Here is a 19,738-nt window from a genome sequence, read left to right on the forward strand (position 1 = left end):
TGTTACAGTATCTCGGGATAGACAGAACAAACCAAATTGAATTTAAGCTAAGCTTCTGAAAGCTTATTTATGAATCATGGCTGGATGCTTGGTGTAAACACTCCTGAAAAGCACATTTTTAGAATTCAGGCTTCACTGCGGTGGTTTCTCTACAACCGTCATGTGAGATGATGGTGAGAATGCATCAGTGGTGACGGCACTTTGGTCACAAATAGGGAGCCGTTGTCGTGTTTACTGCGACATAGCTATACATCTAAGCATTACGTTGCTCTTACGAAAATATAATCCGCTTCATGATAGCGGCATTCATTCCAAGTGTCTTATTTTAATGAACTTGCACAGGACTTCTCTGCAGTAGTCCTCAGTTTCTCAAGAGACCGGGATCTCTTTGTCGTCGTTTTTTCCGGAGTTGGATGTGTGTTACACATAGGAAAATCCCCAGGGAGAAATAGGTTTACTCTTCCGTCTGGCTCCTCTATCAATGCTCACTTCACAGGAGAACGTAACTGGCCCTGGGTGGCCTTTCAGATTTTACCCTGAGCTCTGAGCACAACTGGGAGTTTGGACAGGAAACAGATTTTTTTCCACAGAGGAAAGATAGATAATTCACTTTCCCACCTTCCCCATGAAACCTTGGTGGGGAGTGCAGGGATGGCGGGCATTTCTCAAAGGTCACAGGATTATAGAATTAGGAAAAACAAATCATCACACCGACTTTCACTTTTTATCGTCTTTCTGTGTTTGTCCCTCATCCCATCTCTCTCTCTCTGTCTCTCTCTTACCAGCACGTGTGCTTTCTCTCTCTCTCAACCCAGACACACAGGCACACACAGACACACACACACCTTACGAGATTGCTCTCTGTGTCTCCTACCCATTACCTACGTCTGCACCTAAGGAGGCAGAAGCCTGGTTTCAGTAAGGTCATCCCCTGAAACCTGCTAGGGTAGAGAGGTCACTGGAAAGAAAAAAAAATGTGCTGAAATTCAGTCATGAACATTTTGCAGTAGAATGAACTTTTCATGGCATGATCTGGGAGAATGTTAAATCGGCACGTTAGTGGAAAGCTATCTGGCGAGGTGAAGAAAGCAGTGGGCTGAGCCCGGCTGCCGGGCTTAGCCTGAGCTCTCTGGTCAAGCTCTTCCTTCCCAGGACCAGTGAGGGCTGCAGGGTCCTGAGGGTTCTTGCAGCCCCGGAAGCATCCTGAGAGCTCAGGTTGCCTTCACATAAGGACCTCTCACATGTCAACACCAGCTACCTGAACCAGATTCCAGCTTCCTCTAGAAGGAGCTGCTTCCCTGCTCTGGAGTCATTCTCCAGAAGGAAGCATGAAAACCAGGTTCCAGTGTAATAGCATCTCTGGTTCCATTTTCTCAACAGTAAAAAAGAGTTCTTTAGAGAGAAGGAAAAAAAATCTACCCGGATCCATTGTAATCGTTACCTTTGTTATCATCATCATTATTCAGCTGTCCCTTACCTGTCACTTGAACGCCGAAACTGTTTCAACAGTTGGGGAAAACTTGAAAAGTAGACACTGCTTAAATATAAGGTGCTGTTAGATTTTTCAGCATTGTTGTTATTAGTAACCTACATGATGAAAGTAGAACCAGCAAAACAGTAGTTTAGAACAAAAGAAGTGAGATAATGATGTTGTACTTTCTGTGGCATAGTAATTAAAATGAGACATGCAAATGTCATTTGGCCCATTAATACTGGATTATTTTACAAATCTCTTTAATATCATGTGGGTTCCACTGATACACATTATAGTGATGCAAATTTTAGAATCTTAGGATATTTTAAGCCCCAAATTCAAAGCTCATGTATTGTTAACCTTGGAAAGGAATCACTACTGAAAGGAATTCTCGTGACTACGCTTAATCTGTTACATGAACCCCTCCCAGAAGTGGAAAGGTGCTTCTCTCCTCATTTGTTTTCATTGACAACTGCTAGTTTTCTTTTTTCTTTTTAAGATTTTATTTATTTATTTTAGAGTGCGTGCGAGTGGGGGCGGGCAGAAGGAGAGGGAGAATCTCAAGCAGACACCGCTCTGAGCACGGAGCCCCATACAGGGCTCGAATCCATGACCCTGAGATCACAACCTGAGCCGCAATCGAGAGTCAGACACCAAACCCACTGAGCCAGCCGGGCGCCCCCAACCGCTAGTTTTCCTACCAGTTTCAAGTTGGGGTGGTGAGGATGCCGCGTGTTCTTATATATCACACGAACTGCAAATGAAGGCGAGGGAAGGGGTCCCCTAGCCTGTGAGCACACACGCGTGGGCTCGCCGCCTCGCACAGCCTCTGCAGTCCCCATTGCGAGGCGCAGAGTGCGGGCTCCTCTCGCCGGCGCAGGGCAGAGCACAGGTAGATTGCCTGAAGTCGCAGATCTGGGAAGGGCAAGAGGCAGGTTTGAAGAGAGCTCTTCGGGGTTCCGAGAGGCAGGGCACACGGAAAGGAGGAAGGGCTGGACCTTCAGCAGATGCTGGAACGGTCGCTTAGAGGAGAATTGACCTCACAGCTCTTGTCTGTCTGCACAGGGACTGTCCATGTGAAAGGACACACCTGCGGCCAAGTTTATAAAGAACGGACTTGTTAAGGGCTTCTTTCTTGTGGTTTTATCGCCTGGGACATGGGAGACTCCTCTCTCAGGCCAGGGGGATGTAGTTAGCACAGAGAGCTGCCATCAAGATGAATTCGATGCACACGGGGCCCTCTCGTGGTGCTTGGCACACAGTAGGTGCTTGGAAAGTAGTGCTTTGGAGTGAGTTCTTCCGTTTGTGTCTGGAGTGAATGAGCTGACTTTCCCCCATTCACACTTGTGGTAAGTGACTCTCCGTAGCATCCTCTTGTTAGCTCCTTTCGAGGGGCAAATGAGAGTTGGAAACGCACTGCCTTCGTAGAAACGTGGCTCTCCTTTCAACTTCCTGTCCCCGAAAGTAATTTGCAGGTGCAGTGTGACGTGGCGGCCCAGTCGCCCCCTGTGACACCTTTCTCCTGCGTGGTTTGTAGATTAGGCCTTTGCACCTTGCCCTGCGCGTCCAGGTTTCACGTGTGCGGTGCATAGCACGCGTGCATGACTCGCATTCGAGCCGTCAGTGTTGTCCCGCGTTGCGCTCCTACCCGTGCAGGAGGAGAGATAAGCAGGCTTCTCTGAAAGTCTTTGAAGAAGCAGACTCAGGCCACCTACCTCGCCGGAGTTTTCTGTTCGATCTACGAAGGAAGAACCTTTCTCCTAGGCGTAACAGTTCATCGGATCTCTGGGAAAAGTTTTCAGGGTCCCCAGGCTTTGAATTTCCAGACAGGAGCTTGCAACAGCCACTTAAACAGACACAGCCTACTAAGCATATTCTCTCGCTGCCTACAAATACTTCCCAGGTCGTTCTCTCGGAGACGGATTTAGTTCCCACTCTGAAGTTATTACGCAGAAGAGTACCGCCACAAATGAGCAAGCACCATAGTGACGGAATATTTGCCCAATGGGCACAGATTAATTCTAGGAAGCAGCCAGAAGACAGGGACGTTTACTTTTAGAAATCATATCTGAGATCTGATTTCCCTCTCAAAACACATAGGTCAGCCATTCTAGAGGGAAAACCAACATCCAGAGTTAATGCACATCATAGACCAAAAAAAAAAAAAAGTTTTAGGGAGTTACTCGGCGAAGAGAAATGTTCTTCCCTTGGAAAAAAAATACTTCGCCACAGACCTTTGTTCAACAGTAAATCTAGTACGATTTTAAAATTAATGTGCTGGTCACACAGTCTCTCTGCAACGGGTCTTGTAGAAAATGAAGGATGTCTGTCTTCTGCTACGTAATCGCATTGCCTAAACATTCTGTATTCTCCTGCAAGGGGCGGGTCACACTAAGCCTGTCTCTGAACCAGTTACGCAGCCTTGGACCCATGTGGCCCATCCATCTTCCTTATGCATCGTAGCAAGTTCCTTCCATCTTAAAACCTATCTGCTGACCACGTTTGGAGCTGAGTGAGGCCCTTGGATCACATAATTTTTCTGTCGTGTCAAAAACAACCCCTCTTAGGTTCTGTAAGGGATGCATTGTTTTTAGTTTGTCTCCTGCTTTTTTCTAGCTTATTTCAGCGTTTATAAAGATAAAACAAGTCTCAGGCGCCTGCGTGGCTCAGTCGCTTAAGTGTCTGCCTTCAGCTCGGGTCATAATGGGATTGAGCCCCACGCCAGGCTCCCTGCTCAGTGCGGAGTGTGCTTCTCCCTCTCCCTCTGCTCCTCCACCCCCCCTCCCGCTCGTGCTCGCTCTCACTCTCTAATAAATAAATAAAATCTTTAAAAATAAAAAAAAATCATTTTATAAAATTTGGCAGTCTGGGTAACCCCTGGCATGAGACTGCCTTACAGAAATATATATGAAAATCCAGAACAGGCCAATACAAAGGACTAAATGAACTCCAGGCCTAAAATATGGTCAGATCTGTGCCCTGAATCTGTTTTAATCAGGCCATGGATTGACAAGCTCCTTAATTTTTTTTTTTTTTTTTTTTTTTTTTTTTGGTCATTTTGGTTTGCGAAGAATTGCGAAAAAGCAATTCTGTGCTGGCATATTTTGTGGGGTCAACATCAGATAAATCAAAGTATCTGTGAAATAGCTTGGAATATGAAAGTGCCACCAAGAAATTTCACTGTAGCCAGATAAGGGAAAATCGTCCCAGAGCCATTTTCTTAATTGTAATTTGCATTTCTTTACAAACGATTGCTAAATAGCACGTGTCCTTTGGAGTCGTTTTGTTGCATGGTGTTTCGGGAAGCCCGTTTGTAAGCTGCTTTTCTGTAGTGCTGTGGCTGGAAGCACTGCATCCCTTGCAGCCTGCTGCATTCAGAGATGAAAAGTGAAAGGAGGCGAAACAGTTTTCTGGGAAGCAGGCTCGGAGGAAAGCACTAAACACAAAGAGTAACGCATGTGCAGTCCTAATTTGGGGGCCGGAGTTAATGTTCTCCCATGTTAATAAAACATGTATAAGCAGATGCTTTATAAATGGATTCCGGAGTGAAGAAGAACCTTGGAAAGAAACGAGAATGTATTTATTTTGCCCTGGTTTTCTGGGCATGTATTTTGAGAAGTCATCCCACATTTCCTGTTTATGGAGCTCCTTTCGCACACCTCGTCTCATTGGATCCTCCTACAACAATCCAGTCAGGGCAGCAGGACTGGTAGGGTTTCCCCCTCCCCCCTCCCCCATTGTAACAAAACTCGAGGCAATAGAGTTCAGTTGAAATATTGGGCTATTTGCAGACCCAGAGAGCAAGAGTAGAAGTTTAAGGCCCCTATCTTGGTTATTAACAGGAAATCTCTTTATTCTTGCTGCTGAAGCACTGTTTGGTCTTTATTAATCCCGCCTGTCTTTCCCCCTCCTGCCCTCCCTCTCTCCTCCTTCCCTCCTGCCCCCCTCTTCTCTCTTTCATCCTTTCCTCCCTCTCCAGTGTTTCAAGTTGGATGTATCTGTAGGCCCCCTTCCTCCCTTGAGCACCTGCTGTCCCTGGCCTCGCAGGCGGGTTCTGACTCGTCAGTGTCTACTCGAAACCAGTCCTCTCTGCGCAGTGTGCCACACTTTGCCTTTTCCTGGATCCATACATGGGAGCTTCCAAGCTCCCTTCATATGTTATTCCGTTCTTTTCTTTTTGTCATCCTGTGTGTATTGACCGTGGACTGTAAGCCAGGCCTTATGCTAGGAACTGCCCTCAAGTATCTCACAGTCCGGAGGATATTTGAACAAACCCATTGTCTGTTTATCATCAATTAATAATTTTGCTTAGCTATAGGGCACCGAGTGGGTATCGATTCCCTTTCCTACAACTCCTCCCTTCCCATTCTTTGATCTTAATAATAATGAAGTTCATTCACATCCAATATACCCTGGGAGAGAACATCGAAGTTCTGAATATAATTAATCCTGGATTTTGAAATCACTGATCGAGGGGAGACCTATATAGAGAATATAGGTAGTTACAGTGTCACCCCCATGGGTCTGATTTATGTTTTAAGAATCTATTTTTTTTAATTTTTTAACAGAGTCTAATTTTAATTTGCATATTATTTTCATTAGGCTGGGGAATAATTGACGCACATGAGTCAGACGTGCTTAAGTAACCTGCTAACTTTAAATCTAGAAAATTAATTGTCATCCGAACACGGCTCAGCATTAGAAGAGTGACCCTGGCTTTTGGCAGTAATTGTTAAATTAATTGGATTGTCAGGCTACTGAAAATGTGGCCGAAAGACAGGACCAAGTGAGAGGATTAAAGGGAGAGATGAGTAGTTACAATATGTTTATAGAACCCGCTGAAAGGAAGAAGTCGTGTTTTACTACATTCATTTTTTTAAGTTTCTTTAAAAGCCCACTCATGTATCTATAAACTGTGTTTGTTTCCGTGTTCTCTGGTGCCTGATTTACAAAGCGTTATGTGTGAAGAAGACAGAATGTATTGAGAAATACTCCTCTACAGCGGGATGTGTGCACTTAGCGTGTGCGTCTGTGAAAGGCTACACTGGCTGTGCGGCACTGCTGTCACCAGCTTCGTTCAAGTCCAAGGGCTCAGTGTTGCCATCTGATGTATGGACGACCTCAGTGCAGCCCAATTAAAAAAATATTTCTCTGGAGAGAAATGTGTTAAAAGGAAACATTTACAGTATCCTTGGCAATCCTCAGAGCTCCCCATCCTGCTGACGTACGGACTCCAGAGCTGGAAATACAAAAGCAAGGGGGGAAAATATGAAAAATCTGGCACGGAGGCCCGTGTTTGCCGCGTGACTTTAATCAGAAAGGCGTTTTGTCATGGCGAGCGTATCTTGGTTTTCGCAGACGCGTTTAGGGCACTGAGATGACATAGATGATGGACGAGGTGTATTTTACTGTCCCCTGTTCGGTTCCGGCGACCCAGGGTGCAGGCACACAGCCCCCGCCGGGTGACACGGCCCCTGTGTGGCTCCCCTCCACCAGACCGCCCCAGCCCGCGCTGCTGACCTGGCGTCTACTGCGCCCTCTCCAGCCTTGGCTCTCGGTGCCAGGGGCAGCCCAGGGCCCGGGGGCTCCTTCTGACCCTCAGAGAAAAGGGCCATTTACACAGGTCCAAAGCCTTTTGTTCCTGGGGCAAAGATGCTTCGTGGCCCGCCACTGGGTCTGGGCATTATTTGCATATAACCAACATCACCGAGGGCGTGAATGCCTTGGTCCTCACCTCCCAAAGTCTGCGTAGAGGTCATAAGCCCTGGTTAGGACGGCTGACCATGACCATTTGTGGCTGTAAGTACGCTCCAGTACGTTCTGGGAACGTGATGTGGAGGGTTTCAGATGTTTTCTTCTCATCAGTGATAGTTCAACCTCCAAAAAAACGATTTCGTCCTTAATAGTGAGTAAATTGGTAAAAAGAAATGTTAGATTTTGCTCCCGGATCTGCTCATTCTGCATAGATTCTTCTTCTTCCTTACCCAAAATATAATCATAACTAACAGGTATGGATTCCTTAGATAAAAAGGTTCAATAGCCACTGAGAAAACAACTAACCTTGAACTTCAAGGAGAATAGAGATGATGATACGGAGGAGATTTAAAGACAGATTGATTATTTCATGAACTAAAAAGCTGTTATTCCTCTGGGGAAAAAAAAGAAACAACTTTTAGGAGAAATCGATGCATAAGAAGTTATAAGATATAAAGCACCTTTTCTTAGCAGCCGCACGGGGAATGCTTGGCATCTTTTGAAACCATTGGTTCATTTATCGTGATAGCAGATTTTTATGTACCGCATATGAAATCCAGAAGAGTGATGCTGTCTCTATTTAGCGTCTGCTGTGTGTCAAGGCCACGATGGTACCCCGTTCAAGAGCGCGAACGATCATCTTCACGTCAATCAAAGGAGGCTGATCCCTCGCCACGTGTCCACCTGGCATCCTCCGGCTAGGGCTTCCCCGATGGGGTCAACCCAGTTGGTACCTGCTACTCACGTGACTCTCTGCTGAGGCACAGAGAGGCACCCGTACCCCTCTTCCCTTTGCTAGTCCTTCCTGTGTTGGGTGGGATGTTCACATTTTTCCGCACGGGATAAAAATGAAGGCTCTTCTGCCTACTCATTCCAACACTGGATAAAATGACAGTGTCACACACAGGGAACAGAACACTCCTCTGGTTGCTTCAACATTCTTTTTTTGGCCTCATTTTCCTCTCTACTGAGTTTCTGAGTCCAAATTTAGTGATGATGACTAAGAAATTGCCAGGATGTGACAGAGCGTTCAGTTCATTGAGTCCTTCCTTGCCATTTTTCAATAGTTGTAACAATCGCCAAGTTTTTCCTCCTAATGTTGTAGGTGCCAGTATCTGTGTAGTATCTGTTATTCTTAACAGATACGAAGTCGCTCGTGCGGGATCTGTCCGTGCAATGACAGCCTCCTTCTGCAGACAGCCAATTCCATATGGTATTAAGGAAGTTCCCTGCAGACTTTTCACGGGGTGGTACTTCTGAATCCCGGAATTCCTCAGACTGAAATCCGAATCTCTGAAACCCAAATCCTATAAACAAGAGTTGAGTGGCCTGCTGCGTGCTAGGCAGTATGACCGGCCGTTTGTGAGAGGAGAAGGTGGGTTCGGAAAATGAGACACGTTCCCTGCCGCTCGTGCATGGGCCTGAGTCCCGGGGCCAGCTAGAGATGCGGGCCGGGCTGAAGGGAGCGCAAATACGCGTGGAATCGACTCCGACTGAGGGAGATCCTCTCTCCGGGCTCGGCCGCGAGGGAGGAGAGGAAGGCCAGGAGGCAGGGAGACAGAAGGATGACATTCAAGCAAAGGAAATGAGTGGCCCCGGAAAGGCACAGAGATGCGCCTGACCCCGTGGCAGGAGCGTGAGGCTGGAGGCAGGGTAGTGACTGAATCGTGGAGGATTGTAGAGGCCGCATCAAGTTGTTCTTACCGTAAAGCCGGGCAAAACCGTCCCAGGCTCCGAGGGAAGGGAATACGCTTTAGCAGGGAGACGTGCTAGCCAAGGGGAGAGGCCGGGGAGGAGATGACTACAGCGGGCCCGCGGAGGGGGCAGAGGCGCAAGCTGGACAGCAGCAGGGCAGACGGAAGGTGAAGATCACGGGCTGGACGGGTTTGCGGGTGATGACCTTCAAGGTCCCCGGAAGTTTGCAGCGTGAGCGGCTGCCAGGGTAGGGTGCTGGCGGGTAATTACTGAGACAAAGGGGACCCAGCAGTGGGGGTTCGAGCGACTGTGGCTCTGTGCTTCAAATAGTATCCTTCCCCTCTTTCTGTTTTGAATTCCTACCCGCCCTTCAAAGCTCACCTAAAAACACCCTCTGTGAAGCCCTCCCTTCCACAGTCCCCCAGTCAGAGTGAAACTGGGCTTCCCCTGTTCTCACGAAACACCCCCTTTGTGCCTCCCGTTCTGTACTTAATGGCAGCGCACCTCGTGTCCGGATCATTTGGGTATATGGCCAACTCCTGCCAATACACGGGAAGTTTCCTGAGGCTGCTTATTTACCTGTGAGCTTCAGCCACCCAAGCGTATAGTGGATTGTCGGAAACTGCGTATCAACGAATGAATGAAGGCTGCCATCACACGGGACGTCAACTGCAGCCCTTTTTGGGGACCTGCCTCAGCCGTCATCCCCTCCCACCATTTGGGAGCCGGTCATACAGTATTTCTGTGCCTACACAGATTCACTCACCTCGATCATATGTGTTGTTCACCATATTTAGTTTTGAATGGTTTCTGGCTCTTTATGAAAGTAAAACTCACCCTCCAAGGATGAGATTTTTTTTTTCCCAAATGGTGATTTCGGGCTTTTTTAAGATTTTATTTATTTGAGAGAGAGTACAAGTAGGGGGAGCGGGAGAAGCAGACTCCCCACTCAGTGCAGGGGCCCAATGTGGGGCTCGATCCCAGGACCCTGAGATCCTGACCTGAGCTGAAGGCAGATGCTTAACCGACTGAGCCACCCAGGTGCCCCCCCCCAAATGGTGATCTCATTCCCAAAGAATTTCAGCAACATTCTATGCAACTGTCCTCATCACTAGAAGACATGTGGAGCCTTTTCGTCACATTTCTTTGTAGGCGTACATTGGATTTCCCTGTTGAGAGCCCCACAAAGGGGAGTTTTCACAGCCCGTAAATGGAACACCGGTTCCTACCTGTGATCGTTGCCTTGGAAATACATTTCTTCTTGCACAGGTTGAATCTGTGTGAATCTTTGGGGGGCTTACCAAGCATGCCCCGAGGCTGAAATAACCCCAAAAGATGACTCTAGTAAATGCTGTGGGGGCCAGATGGGGAGAATTGCTGAGCTTACGGAGAAAAACAGATCTTGTGGATTCCCAAAAGAAAAGAAAACATGGCTTAACTTTCAGAGAAAGACTGCCTCATTTGGGGAAGCTGTCCCTCTTCGCTGAAGTGACTTCAGATTGTCTTGTGCACCTGGTGTGCGTTGCTTAGAATATGAAAGTGAAGGACGGTAGGAGGTAGGACCATGGAGGCATTGTTCAGAAAGGGCTCGTGTCCAGAAAGCGTACGCTGTTTTTACAAGGTTGTCTTCTTTTTAGGGTTTTATGAGAAGTTCTTCCTGATTTAACATCTCAGCAAGTTAGCAAATATCTAAAATGGCTTCCTTGGCGCCACCATCATATGTCATTCAGCTAGCATTCTTCTCCTTGTCTTCCACTGCGGATGGACCCTGTGCTGCTCCGTGGACTCCTTACAGATTAGAATCTGCTGTTCATTTCATTTGGCTTACAAATGGCCACTTTTAATGGCTGTTTATTTCATACACACAAATTCACAATGCTTGCAAGAAGGTTTTCAGTTTGTTTGTTGTGTTGGGTTTTTTCCTGAAGTAGTCCGTTGGATCAGGAGCCCTTCATTTGTGTGGACAAATCCAAAGAAAACATGGCCAAGCTCATGGCAGAAATCCCATTCCAGGGTTCAGAGCCCCCTGGGCTGCTCGCTCATATCTGCTTGTAGAATTACTGTCAATTCCTTGCTTCTCTATTGATTTGCTTGTAAACATTACTGTAAGGCAAGGATGAGGCGAGGGTAGAATTTTTTTTTCTTTTTTAAGTCAAGGTCCAATGATTAAAAAACAAATCAATTTGGTTTACCTTGAAGCAAAAGGTAGCCTTTCTTTGTAGGATCCCTCTAGAAATGTAGGCAGTCAGTAATGTCACACCGTAACACAGATTTAAGCCTCAGGCAGTTGACAATTACAGTGAATGGTAACTGGAGAACCTACAAAAATTAAGTAGAGGGACCAAATGTTTATTTTCTCTTATTTAATCCTGAAGGGAACAAAGCTCCACGTGACAGCTTCATACTTGTCTTTTCAATCTTTAGCTCTTCTGTTTATCCAATGTATTACAGGTATGTGGCTTGTTGTAATTTTTCCATTATCTTATTACAAAGAGAGCTAATCATTGATCAGTGGCACTTGCACTTAGGGCTTTATTCCAAAGCATCACGTGAAATGTTATATATAGTCTTGGTTTCCAATGATAATAGTTTATGCTGTTAAAATAGAGCACCAGTCATACAAGCTTGAACAAAGTACGTCCTAAACGCCTGAAGGACAATACCACAGGTTCTCCATGAAGTTCAGAGCTATAAATATTGAGCTTTGGTTTATTTACTTGTCTTGCCAGGAACATTTTACACCTGAGTGCAAATTCAAAGAATCGGTGTTTGAAAATTATTACGTGACGTATTCATCGATGATATACCGCCAGCAGCAGTCCGGCCGAGGGTGGTATCTGGGTCTGAACAAAGAAGGGGAGATCATGAAAGGAAACCATGTGAAGAAGAACAAGCCTGCAGCTCACTTTCTGCCCAAACCACTCAAAGGTAAACTTGATATGCTAGGAACTGTGGATTAGAAGAGTACCCTTAACTTAACTCCGTCCTTCATCATGCTTCTCTTAAGTGGAGCATAATTCTTCCCCATTAAAGGCAATTATACAGAAATTTAGTAACATTTTATAACACTTAAAACATTAAGCATTGACAATAGCATCCAATCTTCGGGTTTTAATTTTCCCAGAATACATCTATAGATAGTAACACCTTGCTTATGGGGGAGCAGCTTGATGGCTAACCCAGGACAGCCAAGAACCCCAAATCCTACCAGAACGGTTCCTGGAGAGAAACACAGATGCTCAAATGTGTGCACGCTTACCACTTACAGGGACGCTCCCTGGGCCCTCTTGAAGAGCCCAGAGATACCGTCCCAGCGGTTTCCATTCCCAGTCTGTCTTGCAGTCATTGGCAGGTTAGTAGCAAGTTGGAAAGGGTAAGGGAGAGAGATGGGGCGCAGAAGATAAGGATGTTAGAAGTAGCTGAGAGGTGGTAGAGAAGGGATAGAGGACGTGGGCAAAGCAGAGCTAGTCCTCCAAGAGGTCACCGGCCTGGGGTTAGAATCGAGGTGAGAGTAGCAACACACCACCCCGTCGGTTCCACACAGCACTGCTCAGCAGCCCGTGTTCTGTGGCCAGACTACTTGGATTCGAATCCCAACTCCCCTCTGTCCTAACTGGGTGGGCATGGCTGGATTATTGACCTGTGCTCCTCACCTGTAAAATATGGGTAGAGCACCCAAGTCACAGGATTCTTAGGGGGATGAAACGAGGTAATGCCCGTGAAGCCCTCAGCATAGTGTCTAGTACGTCGTGTCAGCTGGTAGTGCCGCTCACAGCCCAACGGCAGTACCGTGTACCACTAACTGCATTAAGACTTGCGCGAAATATTTAGACTCTTGCACACGTATCCTTTTGAGCATGATAGGAATCAGTGTTTTAAAACGTTTTGGATGTTAATATTTGGCTTGCACAGCATGTTGTAGATTATATTTAAACTTCCAAGAGTGTTATTAAATGCATTTTTCATTAATGCCCCCATGTATATAACCGTAAGTGATGGAAATGAGGCATTAGAATTCTCTGCACACTACCGCACCGGAGACTAGATCTTGCTCAAGCCGAGCCAGTCCGTTCTTGGCAGAGCCCTTGGAAGCAGCGTTTTCCCTAGAGCAGGGAGGCCTCGTCGCCAAAAGACAAGCTGAGGGCCAGCGCGGGGTGCGCGCTCGAAGGCCTCTGACCCGGTGTTCCTCTGCTTTGCAGTGGCCATGTACAAGGAGCCGTCACTGCACGACCTCACGGAGTTCTCTCGGTCTGGAAGCGGGACCCCAACCAAGAGCAGAAGTGTCTCCGGCGTGCTGAACGGAGGCAAGTCCATGAGCCACAACGAATCAACGTAGCCAGTGAGGGCAAAACAAGGGCTCTGTAACAGAACCTAACCTCCAGGTGCTGTTGAATTCTAGCAGTCCTTCACCCAAAAGTTCACATTTATCAATGACGTTCACCAAACAGGCAGAGTTCACTAGTCTCTCTGCCGTGACACCTTCTCATCGCCCATACGAACGCCCCATAATCTCGATTGAGCTTGTGCAAAAGAATGCCAGGCGTTATCAGTGAACTAAATCCTGGAGAAGGACTGCCCAATTTTCTCATGATCTCACCTGTGCTTTGGGGATGACAAGCCGAAAACATTTCACAGCACTAATGCTGATAAAAATTTGCTCTCCAACCAAGAAAATTTAAAAGACCACAATTGCTCTTCAAAAACAAAACAAAACAAAAAAATCAAAACAAAACAAAATTAGCTGCTTAAATGTTTTGTAGGGGCAAACAAAATGACGTGACCTGTGTTGTTTTCTTGGCTTAATGTTTTCTATCTACGCTTGATTCAGACGTACATCTTTACCTTGGTATAGTACAACTCTATGATTTCTGAAATTCAGTGGTTCTATTGACTCTGTCTCTTAATCCAAATCAACCAAATTCAGGGTTGAATCTGAATTGGCATCTCAGGCTCAAGGTAACAGTGTTCTTGTGATTCTACCAATTTTTTTTTATTAGATTTGTAGTGTATTCTGGTCAAGTTCTTGTGCTGTATCCTGTGCATAGAAATTGAGGTGTATTGTCAACCCCAGTCAGTAAAGATTACTTAAAGAAAAAAGATTATCCTCAAGTGTAGATTTCTCTTAATTCCATTTGTGTTATCGTGTTAAACTATTGTTGTGGCTTCTTGTATAAAGACAGGAACTGTGGAGCTGTGATGTCGTCCTTTGTGTTGTTAAAATAAGAAATGTCTTCTCTGTATACGTACGAGTCCTCCTGTCGTTGTATTTGGCATGTGACTATTGTGTACAAGGAAATGTTAAGACTGGTTACCCCTAAACAACATATACTTATACTTGCTTCTGGAAAAGTGTTTAAGACTTAGCTAGGTTTCCATTTAGATCTTCATATCTGTTGCATGGAAGAAAGTTGGAATCTTGGCATAGAGTTGCATGACATGTAAGATTTTGTGCATTAATAATTGTTAAAATCTGTGGACATAGCATGTACAGGCAGTTTCCTGTCCTGTGCACAAAAAAGTTAAAAAAAAGTTGTTTAATATTTGTTGTTGTATACCCAAATACGCACCGAATAAACTCTTTATATTCATTCAAAGAAAAATCCTTCAACGTGTATTGATTGTTTGTCACGTGCCATTAACTGTCGTAGAAACTGACCCTAAACACTGAATTCAATACACGTTGAAAGTGTGTCTGTGGTACTAGTTTTTGGACTCGGGCTTCAGATTGGAACAGAGAATTCTCATTCGCACTCAGTGATGGAATTGTGTAAATGAGACCTGTGTTCTAGTATCCTCTCTACCATTCACACTGTCAGTTCCCCTCTCCTGTGCTCGTTTCTCTCGGAGGAGAGAAGGCACAGGACTAAATATCTAAGGGCCTTTCCAGCTCCAAAGGCCGAAGGAAGACGTCAGCGTTCTCAATGTCAGTGACTACACTAGCTCCCCAAAGCTGCCATCGCCTGGCAGTGCAGGCTTCAGGAATAGTCCGTCTAGGAAGGAAAGAGTGGAGGAGCAGGTAAACACATGGTTGGTGCTTTCCAGGGCGTCCATCAAGTAAAGTGACCGGGGCCCCGGGCAGCATGCTTTCGCACAAAGGGGAGGCTGCCGGCTCCTGAGATGTCTGGGCCGTCATCTTGCGATCGCATCTTAAGCCCCCACCCTGCCTCATCCTGCCTGAGCTCTGAAGTGTCCCGGCAGGACGTGAGGCTGCCTGCTTTGCTCGGACGCAGGAGCCTTTGTACTGCGGACCATGAGCAGAATCACTCAACCCCCGCCCCTTAGTAAGTCCCACGAATCTTCAGTCCGTAGAGAAAAGTAATACATTGTCTCCCTCTTGTTTCAAGGACTTTAAGGTTTGGTTATCGACTATTTTGGTTGCTGCTTTTGCTTTCTCATCGTTCAGAAATAGCACAGGTCTGCCGGCGATAAACAAATCAGAACGTCGGTGTCTCAGGGAAGCCTGGCATAAATAAAAAGTGGTCACAATACCCAGGAAGAATCTGTTATTCCCAGCATTCTCTTTGTGCTCTTTCAAGTTGTTTTTAACAGAAAGTGGTGCTTAAATACATCAATAATTCAGTAGCCTTCAAAACAACCTCCGTACAAGTGAGGAGACTTTCACACATCGTCACAGACACACACCCACCCACACACACACACACCCTCTGTGGTAGAAAATGTTAGCCCCGCTACCTGCCTGATGAAAGGACAGGTTTGGAAAAACACTGCAAAGCCGGGGCTCTCAGACCAGATCGCTGACCCTTGCCCCCAGAGTCTCTGGTTGAGTAGGTCTGGGGTGCGCTCAACACTTTGGATCTCTAACAAATTCCCAGGTGGTGCTGTGAGCCTGCTGGTCCTGGGGAACCACTCCCTGAGATCCACTCACATACACTCTTCCCTTCTTTGGGTTTTGAAGTGTGTGTTAGCACACTGAATTCTAAAAAACCCCAGAGTGGTGATCCCCGAGCCTGCCACGGGCACCTAAGTCACCTGGGCTGTCAGTCCTCTTCTGTGGTTTTAGGCACGGCCCTGGAATCTGCTGAGTCTGGTGCCCACGCCAGTCTGAGGCCCGCTGCTCTACGGCATAGCCCTGGATTTCACCTTGTCTCTGAGCTGTGAGTGGGTATCCGATCCCTGCATCGAATTGAGCCAAGGGGGGACAATAGGGAAAGAAACCACTTCCTTCGAGCTACTTGTAACTAAGTTCACAGAAGAATTTGTCACAAACCCCCAGCTACTCGTTTCCAAATGTTCCAAGCATCCTTTGTCCAAGTGAACACCTGGGGGGAAACAAATATCCGGTGGGATCACCTCTCCATCGGAACCAGCTCATTATAACCAGTCTGCGGCGAAGCGGTGTCAAAAAGCAGAGCTGGTGGCCGGTTGGCGTCAGTGTCATTCAAGTACGCTTTAGAAGCCTCCTGCAGCCGAAGCGAGCCGTTCACAGGTCAAACAAATGCGCCCTCACCAGCACGTCCATATTTCTACCAACGGTCTTTTCCAGGCAGCCTAGGCTTTTCCCATCATGCTTCTCAAAATTCTTCCAAGAGATGGCAGTGGTATAATGGATGACCATCTCCAGTCACAAAAACCGGTGGAGGGGCCCCAGGCTGGCTCAGTCAGCAGAGCACATAACTCTTTTTTTTTCTTTTTTTTTTAAATTTATTTGATTAATGATTTTTTATTATATTATGTTAGTCACCATACAGTACATCCCCAGATTCCGATGTAAGGCTGATGATTCATTAGTTGCGTATAACACCCAGGGCACCATGCAATATGTGCCCTCCTTACTACCCATCACCAGCCTATCCCATTCCCCCGCCCCCCTCCCCTCTGAAGCCCTCAGTTTGTTTCTCAGAGTCCATAGTCTCTCATGCTTCATTCCCCCTTCTGATTACTCCCCCTTTCTTTATCCCTTTCTTCCCCTACCGATCATCCTATTTCTTATGTTCCATAGATGAGAGAAATCATATGATAGTTGTCTTTCTCTGCTTGACTTATTTCACTTAGCATTATCTCCTCCAGTGCCGTCCATGTGAACACATAACTTTTGATCGCGGGGTGGTGAGTTCAAGCCCCACGTGGGGTGTGGAGCTGACTTTTAAAAAAAAGTGAACTGTAGCTAGGGCAGGTCACTAGCACCCCAAATTACGAACCGTATTTACAGTGACAACTTTCCATACCACTCTGTATGCAAAGATGGGGTCCCATGGTTTGGCTTGATGCATTTAGTTACCCTGGAATTGAAAGCACCAGGCTGCCATGTTGGCTCATGTTGTCACCTCGGGGTGTGCCGTTTCCCCCTAAGGACTGAGAATGCTGTCGCGCTGTAGTACACACCACAGGATGTCTCTAACTCAGGGCTGCTTTGTAGCTCTAAATGAGAAAGAAAAGAGCAAAATCCAAACAGCATTTGGGTATTACTCTTCCATGGATCATCCTGGACCCTCTCTCTCTCTTTTTTTAAAGTTTTATTTATGTAAGTCATCTCTGCTCCCTACATGAGGCTCAAACTCTCAACCCTGAGATCAAGAGTGCCCTGCTCTTCCGACTGAGCCAGCCAGGCACCCCTCTCCTGGACCTTTTCAATCTCCTAAACATGCTGCTTTAAATGTTCGTTTGAATTTGTTGCACAGGGAACAATAATCTTTGCCAAATCGGCCAGGCCTTTTGCTAATATCACGTGAGTACAAGTGTCTGGTATTTTCTTCATCACATTTACTCTAATAAAAAATAGAGAAAAGTACATGGCACCATTTGGGGGTTGTTCCAATTTCTATGTGGGCATTCTTTAAGAGGTTTATAACAGCTGCAATTCTGTCATTATGCAGCAAGTCTTTCTAGAACACTCAGCATAGACGGTTTTCAGTATTAGAATTCTAAACTAACCAAATATCAATCCAATTTCTCCTTATCAATTAATTTGTGCTTCGAATACTCTGCCTCTCTCTCTCTCTCTCTCTCACACACACAGTCACTTTACACATGCACACACGTGTAGATGTGCCTCCCAAAGGTCTCAGAGAGGCTCTGTCCTTTGGGAGGATGAACACAGGTCTATTCAGGAGGGAGCCTGGGGCAGCCAAGTTAAACAGCCAGGGCTCCCTGGCTTCAGCAGGGGTCCTGCCAGCTCTGACACTTATGTCCACTAGGAGGATTGCCCAGTGTTGTCCCTCAGCATGTTCACACGTGTGCACATTGTACCTGAAGTAATTGTGCGTGCTCTTGCAAGAATTTGTTTGCAATTCTGTAAAGTTAACAATTAGAGTAAGTGAAATATACAAGGGCAACGAATGAGTAAAAGCTTAGCTCCTTTGAGTGAATTGCTCAGCTTGTTGGCTCAGTGGATATTTATTACCTTCTAAGCTGCCAATACCGCACAGCAAGTAACTGAGGCCGGGATAAAGCATTCACGCAAGGACAAATGGATTGAGACTGAGTCGGTCTTGCAGGAAAAGAGATATGCTGGGGTTTAGCAACAGGGGAATTTTATTTCCTTATTGGAATTAATAAAGTGGAACTCCAGTTGGAAATAACTATTCTTTTCTACATTCCTTACATATGTAAACCTCTCTGTCACTAATACCCTTGTACAAATTGGATGATTACTACCCAAGTGTTTTTTTCTTCTTTAAAAATTGCAAAACCAGAAAGAATTCATTGTCAAAGTCTGGCTAAACTAGTTTTCCCTTAATGTAAAACAGTTGGCACAATGTTAGAGTTTCATGGGCTTTACGAAACACTGTCCTATGGGTGTGTGTGTGTGTGTGTGTGTCTGTGTGTGTCTGTGTGTGTCTGTGTGTGTATTGTGGGGCAGGACACTAATTAGTCTTGCTACCTACTCTCAGAGAGGTTTCAGTAAGGAGATCTTCAAATTTCTTTGGAGTCACGTGCATGAAGTATAATATGTGACTAACCTGTGCTAGAAACCAAATACACAGGTTCTACTTTCTAGAAACTCTCCATCTAGCATACTAGATAGATACCAAATGTTGTCAGCTTTTGATAAATGCTATATAATACAGTCAAGTTTCCAGGAGAACACAATGGAGAAGAAAAAGTTGATTAGGGAAACAAAGTTTCAAAGAGGAGTTAATGTTTTAGTTGAGTCTTAAAAGTGGAGTGGGAAATCAACAACCAGAAAGGTAGTGGAGACAACTCTAGGCGAAAAAATATTCTAGGGAAAGGCACAGAGTCATGAAAAAGCAGAGTGTCCAGAAAACATTAATTCGCCTATAGTTTAGCTGGATAATGGGAGGCATGGCGCCCGGTATGCGAGTGATGCTTGGGAAAAGAATGGTCTCCCCACAATGTTTCATCTTGTTGCTGTCTCATCGCCTGAAGGAGACTGTGAGCCACCTAGGTCTGGATTCTTGGAGTGTCTCTGAAACAGTTGCTCTCTGTTATGTAGAAACCCAATGAGTAAATTAGTCTCTTTGGTAGACAGAAACCAAAGAAAATAGTCTATGATTCACGGCCCAGCTTATTAGACTGGAGTGGACTGATAACAGTGTGTTCTTTGTCTGCTCTGAAAAGAATTTGTCAAGCAATATGGGTCATTTGGCCACTACAATCATATAGAACAAGAAAAAAAAAAGGCAGCAAGATGATGAAAGGCAAGCTTCCCTCAAATTCCTTCTGTCCAAAATGTGCGGTTTAATGATTTTTATTCCTTCAACTAAAGTTTATTTGGAATGTTCAGATTTCCAAAATGGTTTAAAATGGCCTCTCTCCCTCCCTCCCTCCGTCAGTCTCTGTCACACGCACGCGTGCATATACGCAAATACACACACATGATATTTGTATACTTCT

General features: G+C 45.8%; 1 protein-coding gene across 5 annotated transcripts in view; it reads left to right on the forward strand.

Moving 5' to 3' along the window:
• The window catches only part of FGF13 (fibroblast growth factor 13), a 489,088-nt gene extending 474,571 nt beyond the window's left edge, over positions 1-14,517 (forward strand). For all 5 annotated transcript variants that reach the window (XM_087859452.1, XM_087859456.1, XM_087859455.1 and 2 more), the window contains 2 exons: positions 11,653-11,851; positions 13,123-14,517. In XM_087859452.1, the coding sequence (XP_087715578.1) occupies positions 11,653-11,851; positions 13,123-13,259 (336 nt within the window). In that variant the 3' untranslated portion in view covers positions 13,260-14,517. The remainder of the gene's footprint in view (positions 1-11,652; positions 11,852-13,122) is intronic.
• The last annotated feature ends 5,221 nt before the right edge of the window (positions 14,518-19,738 follow it).

The sequence above is a fragment of the Ursus americanus genome, chromosome X (assembly GCF_024610735.1).
Source record: "Ursus americanus isolate L20-20 chromosome X, mUrsAme1.1.p, whole genome shotgun sequence".
Lineage (NCBI taxonomy): Eukaryota > Metazoa > Chordata > Mammalia > Carnivora > Ursidae > Ursus > Ursus americanus.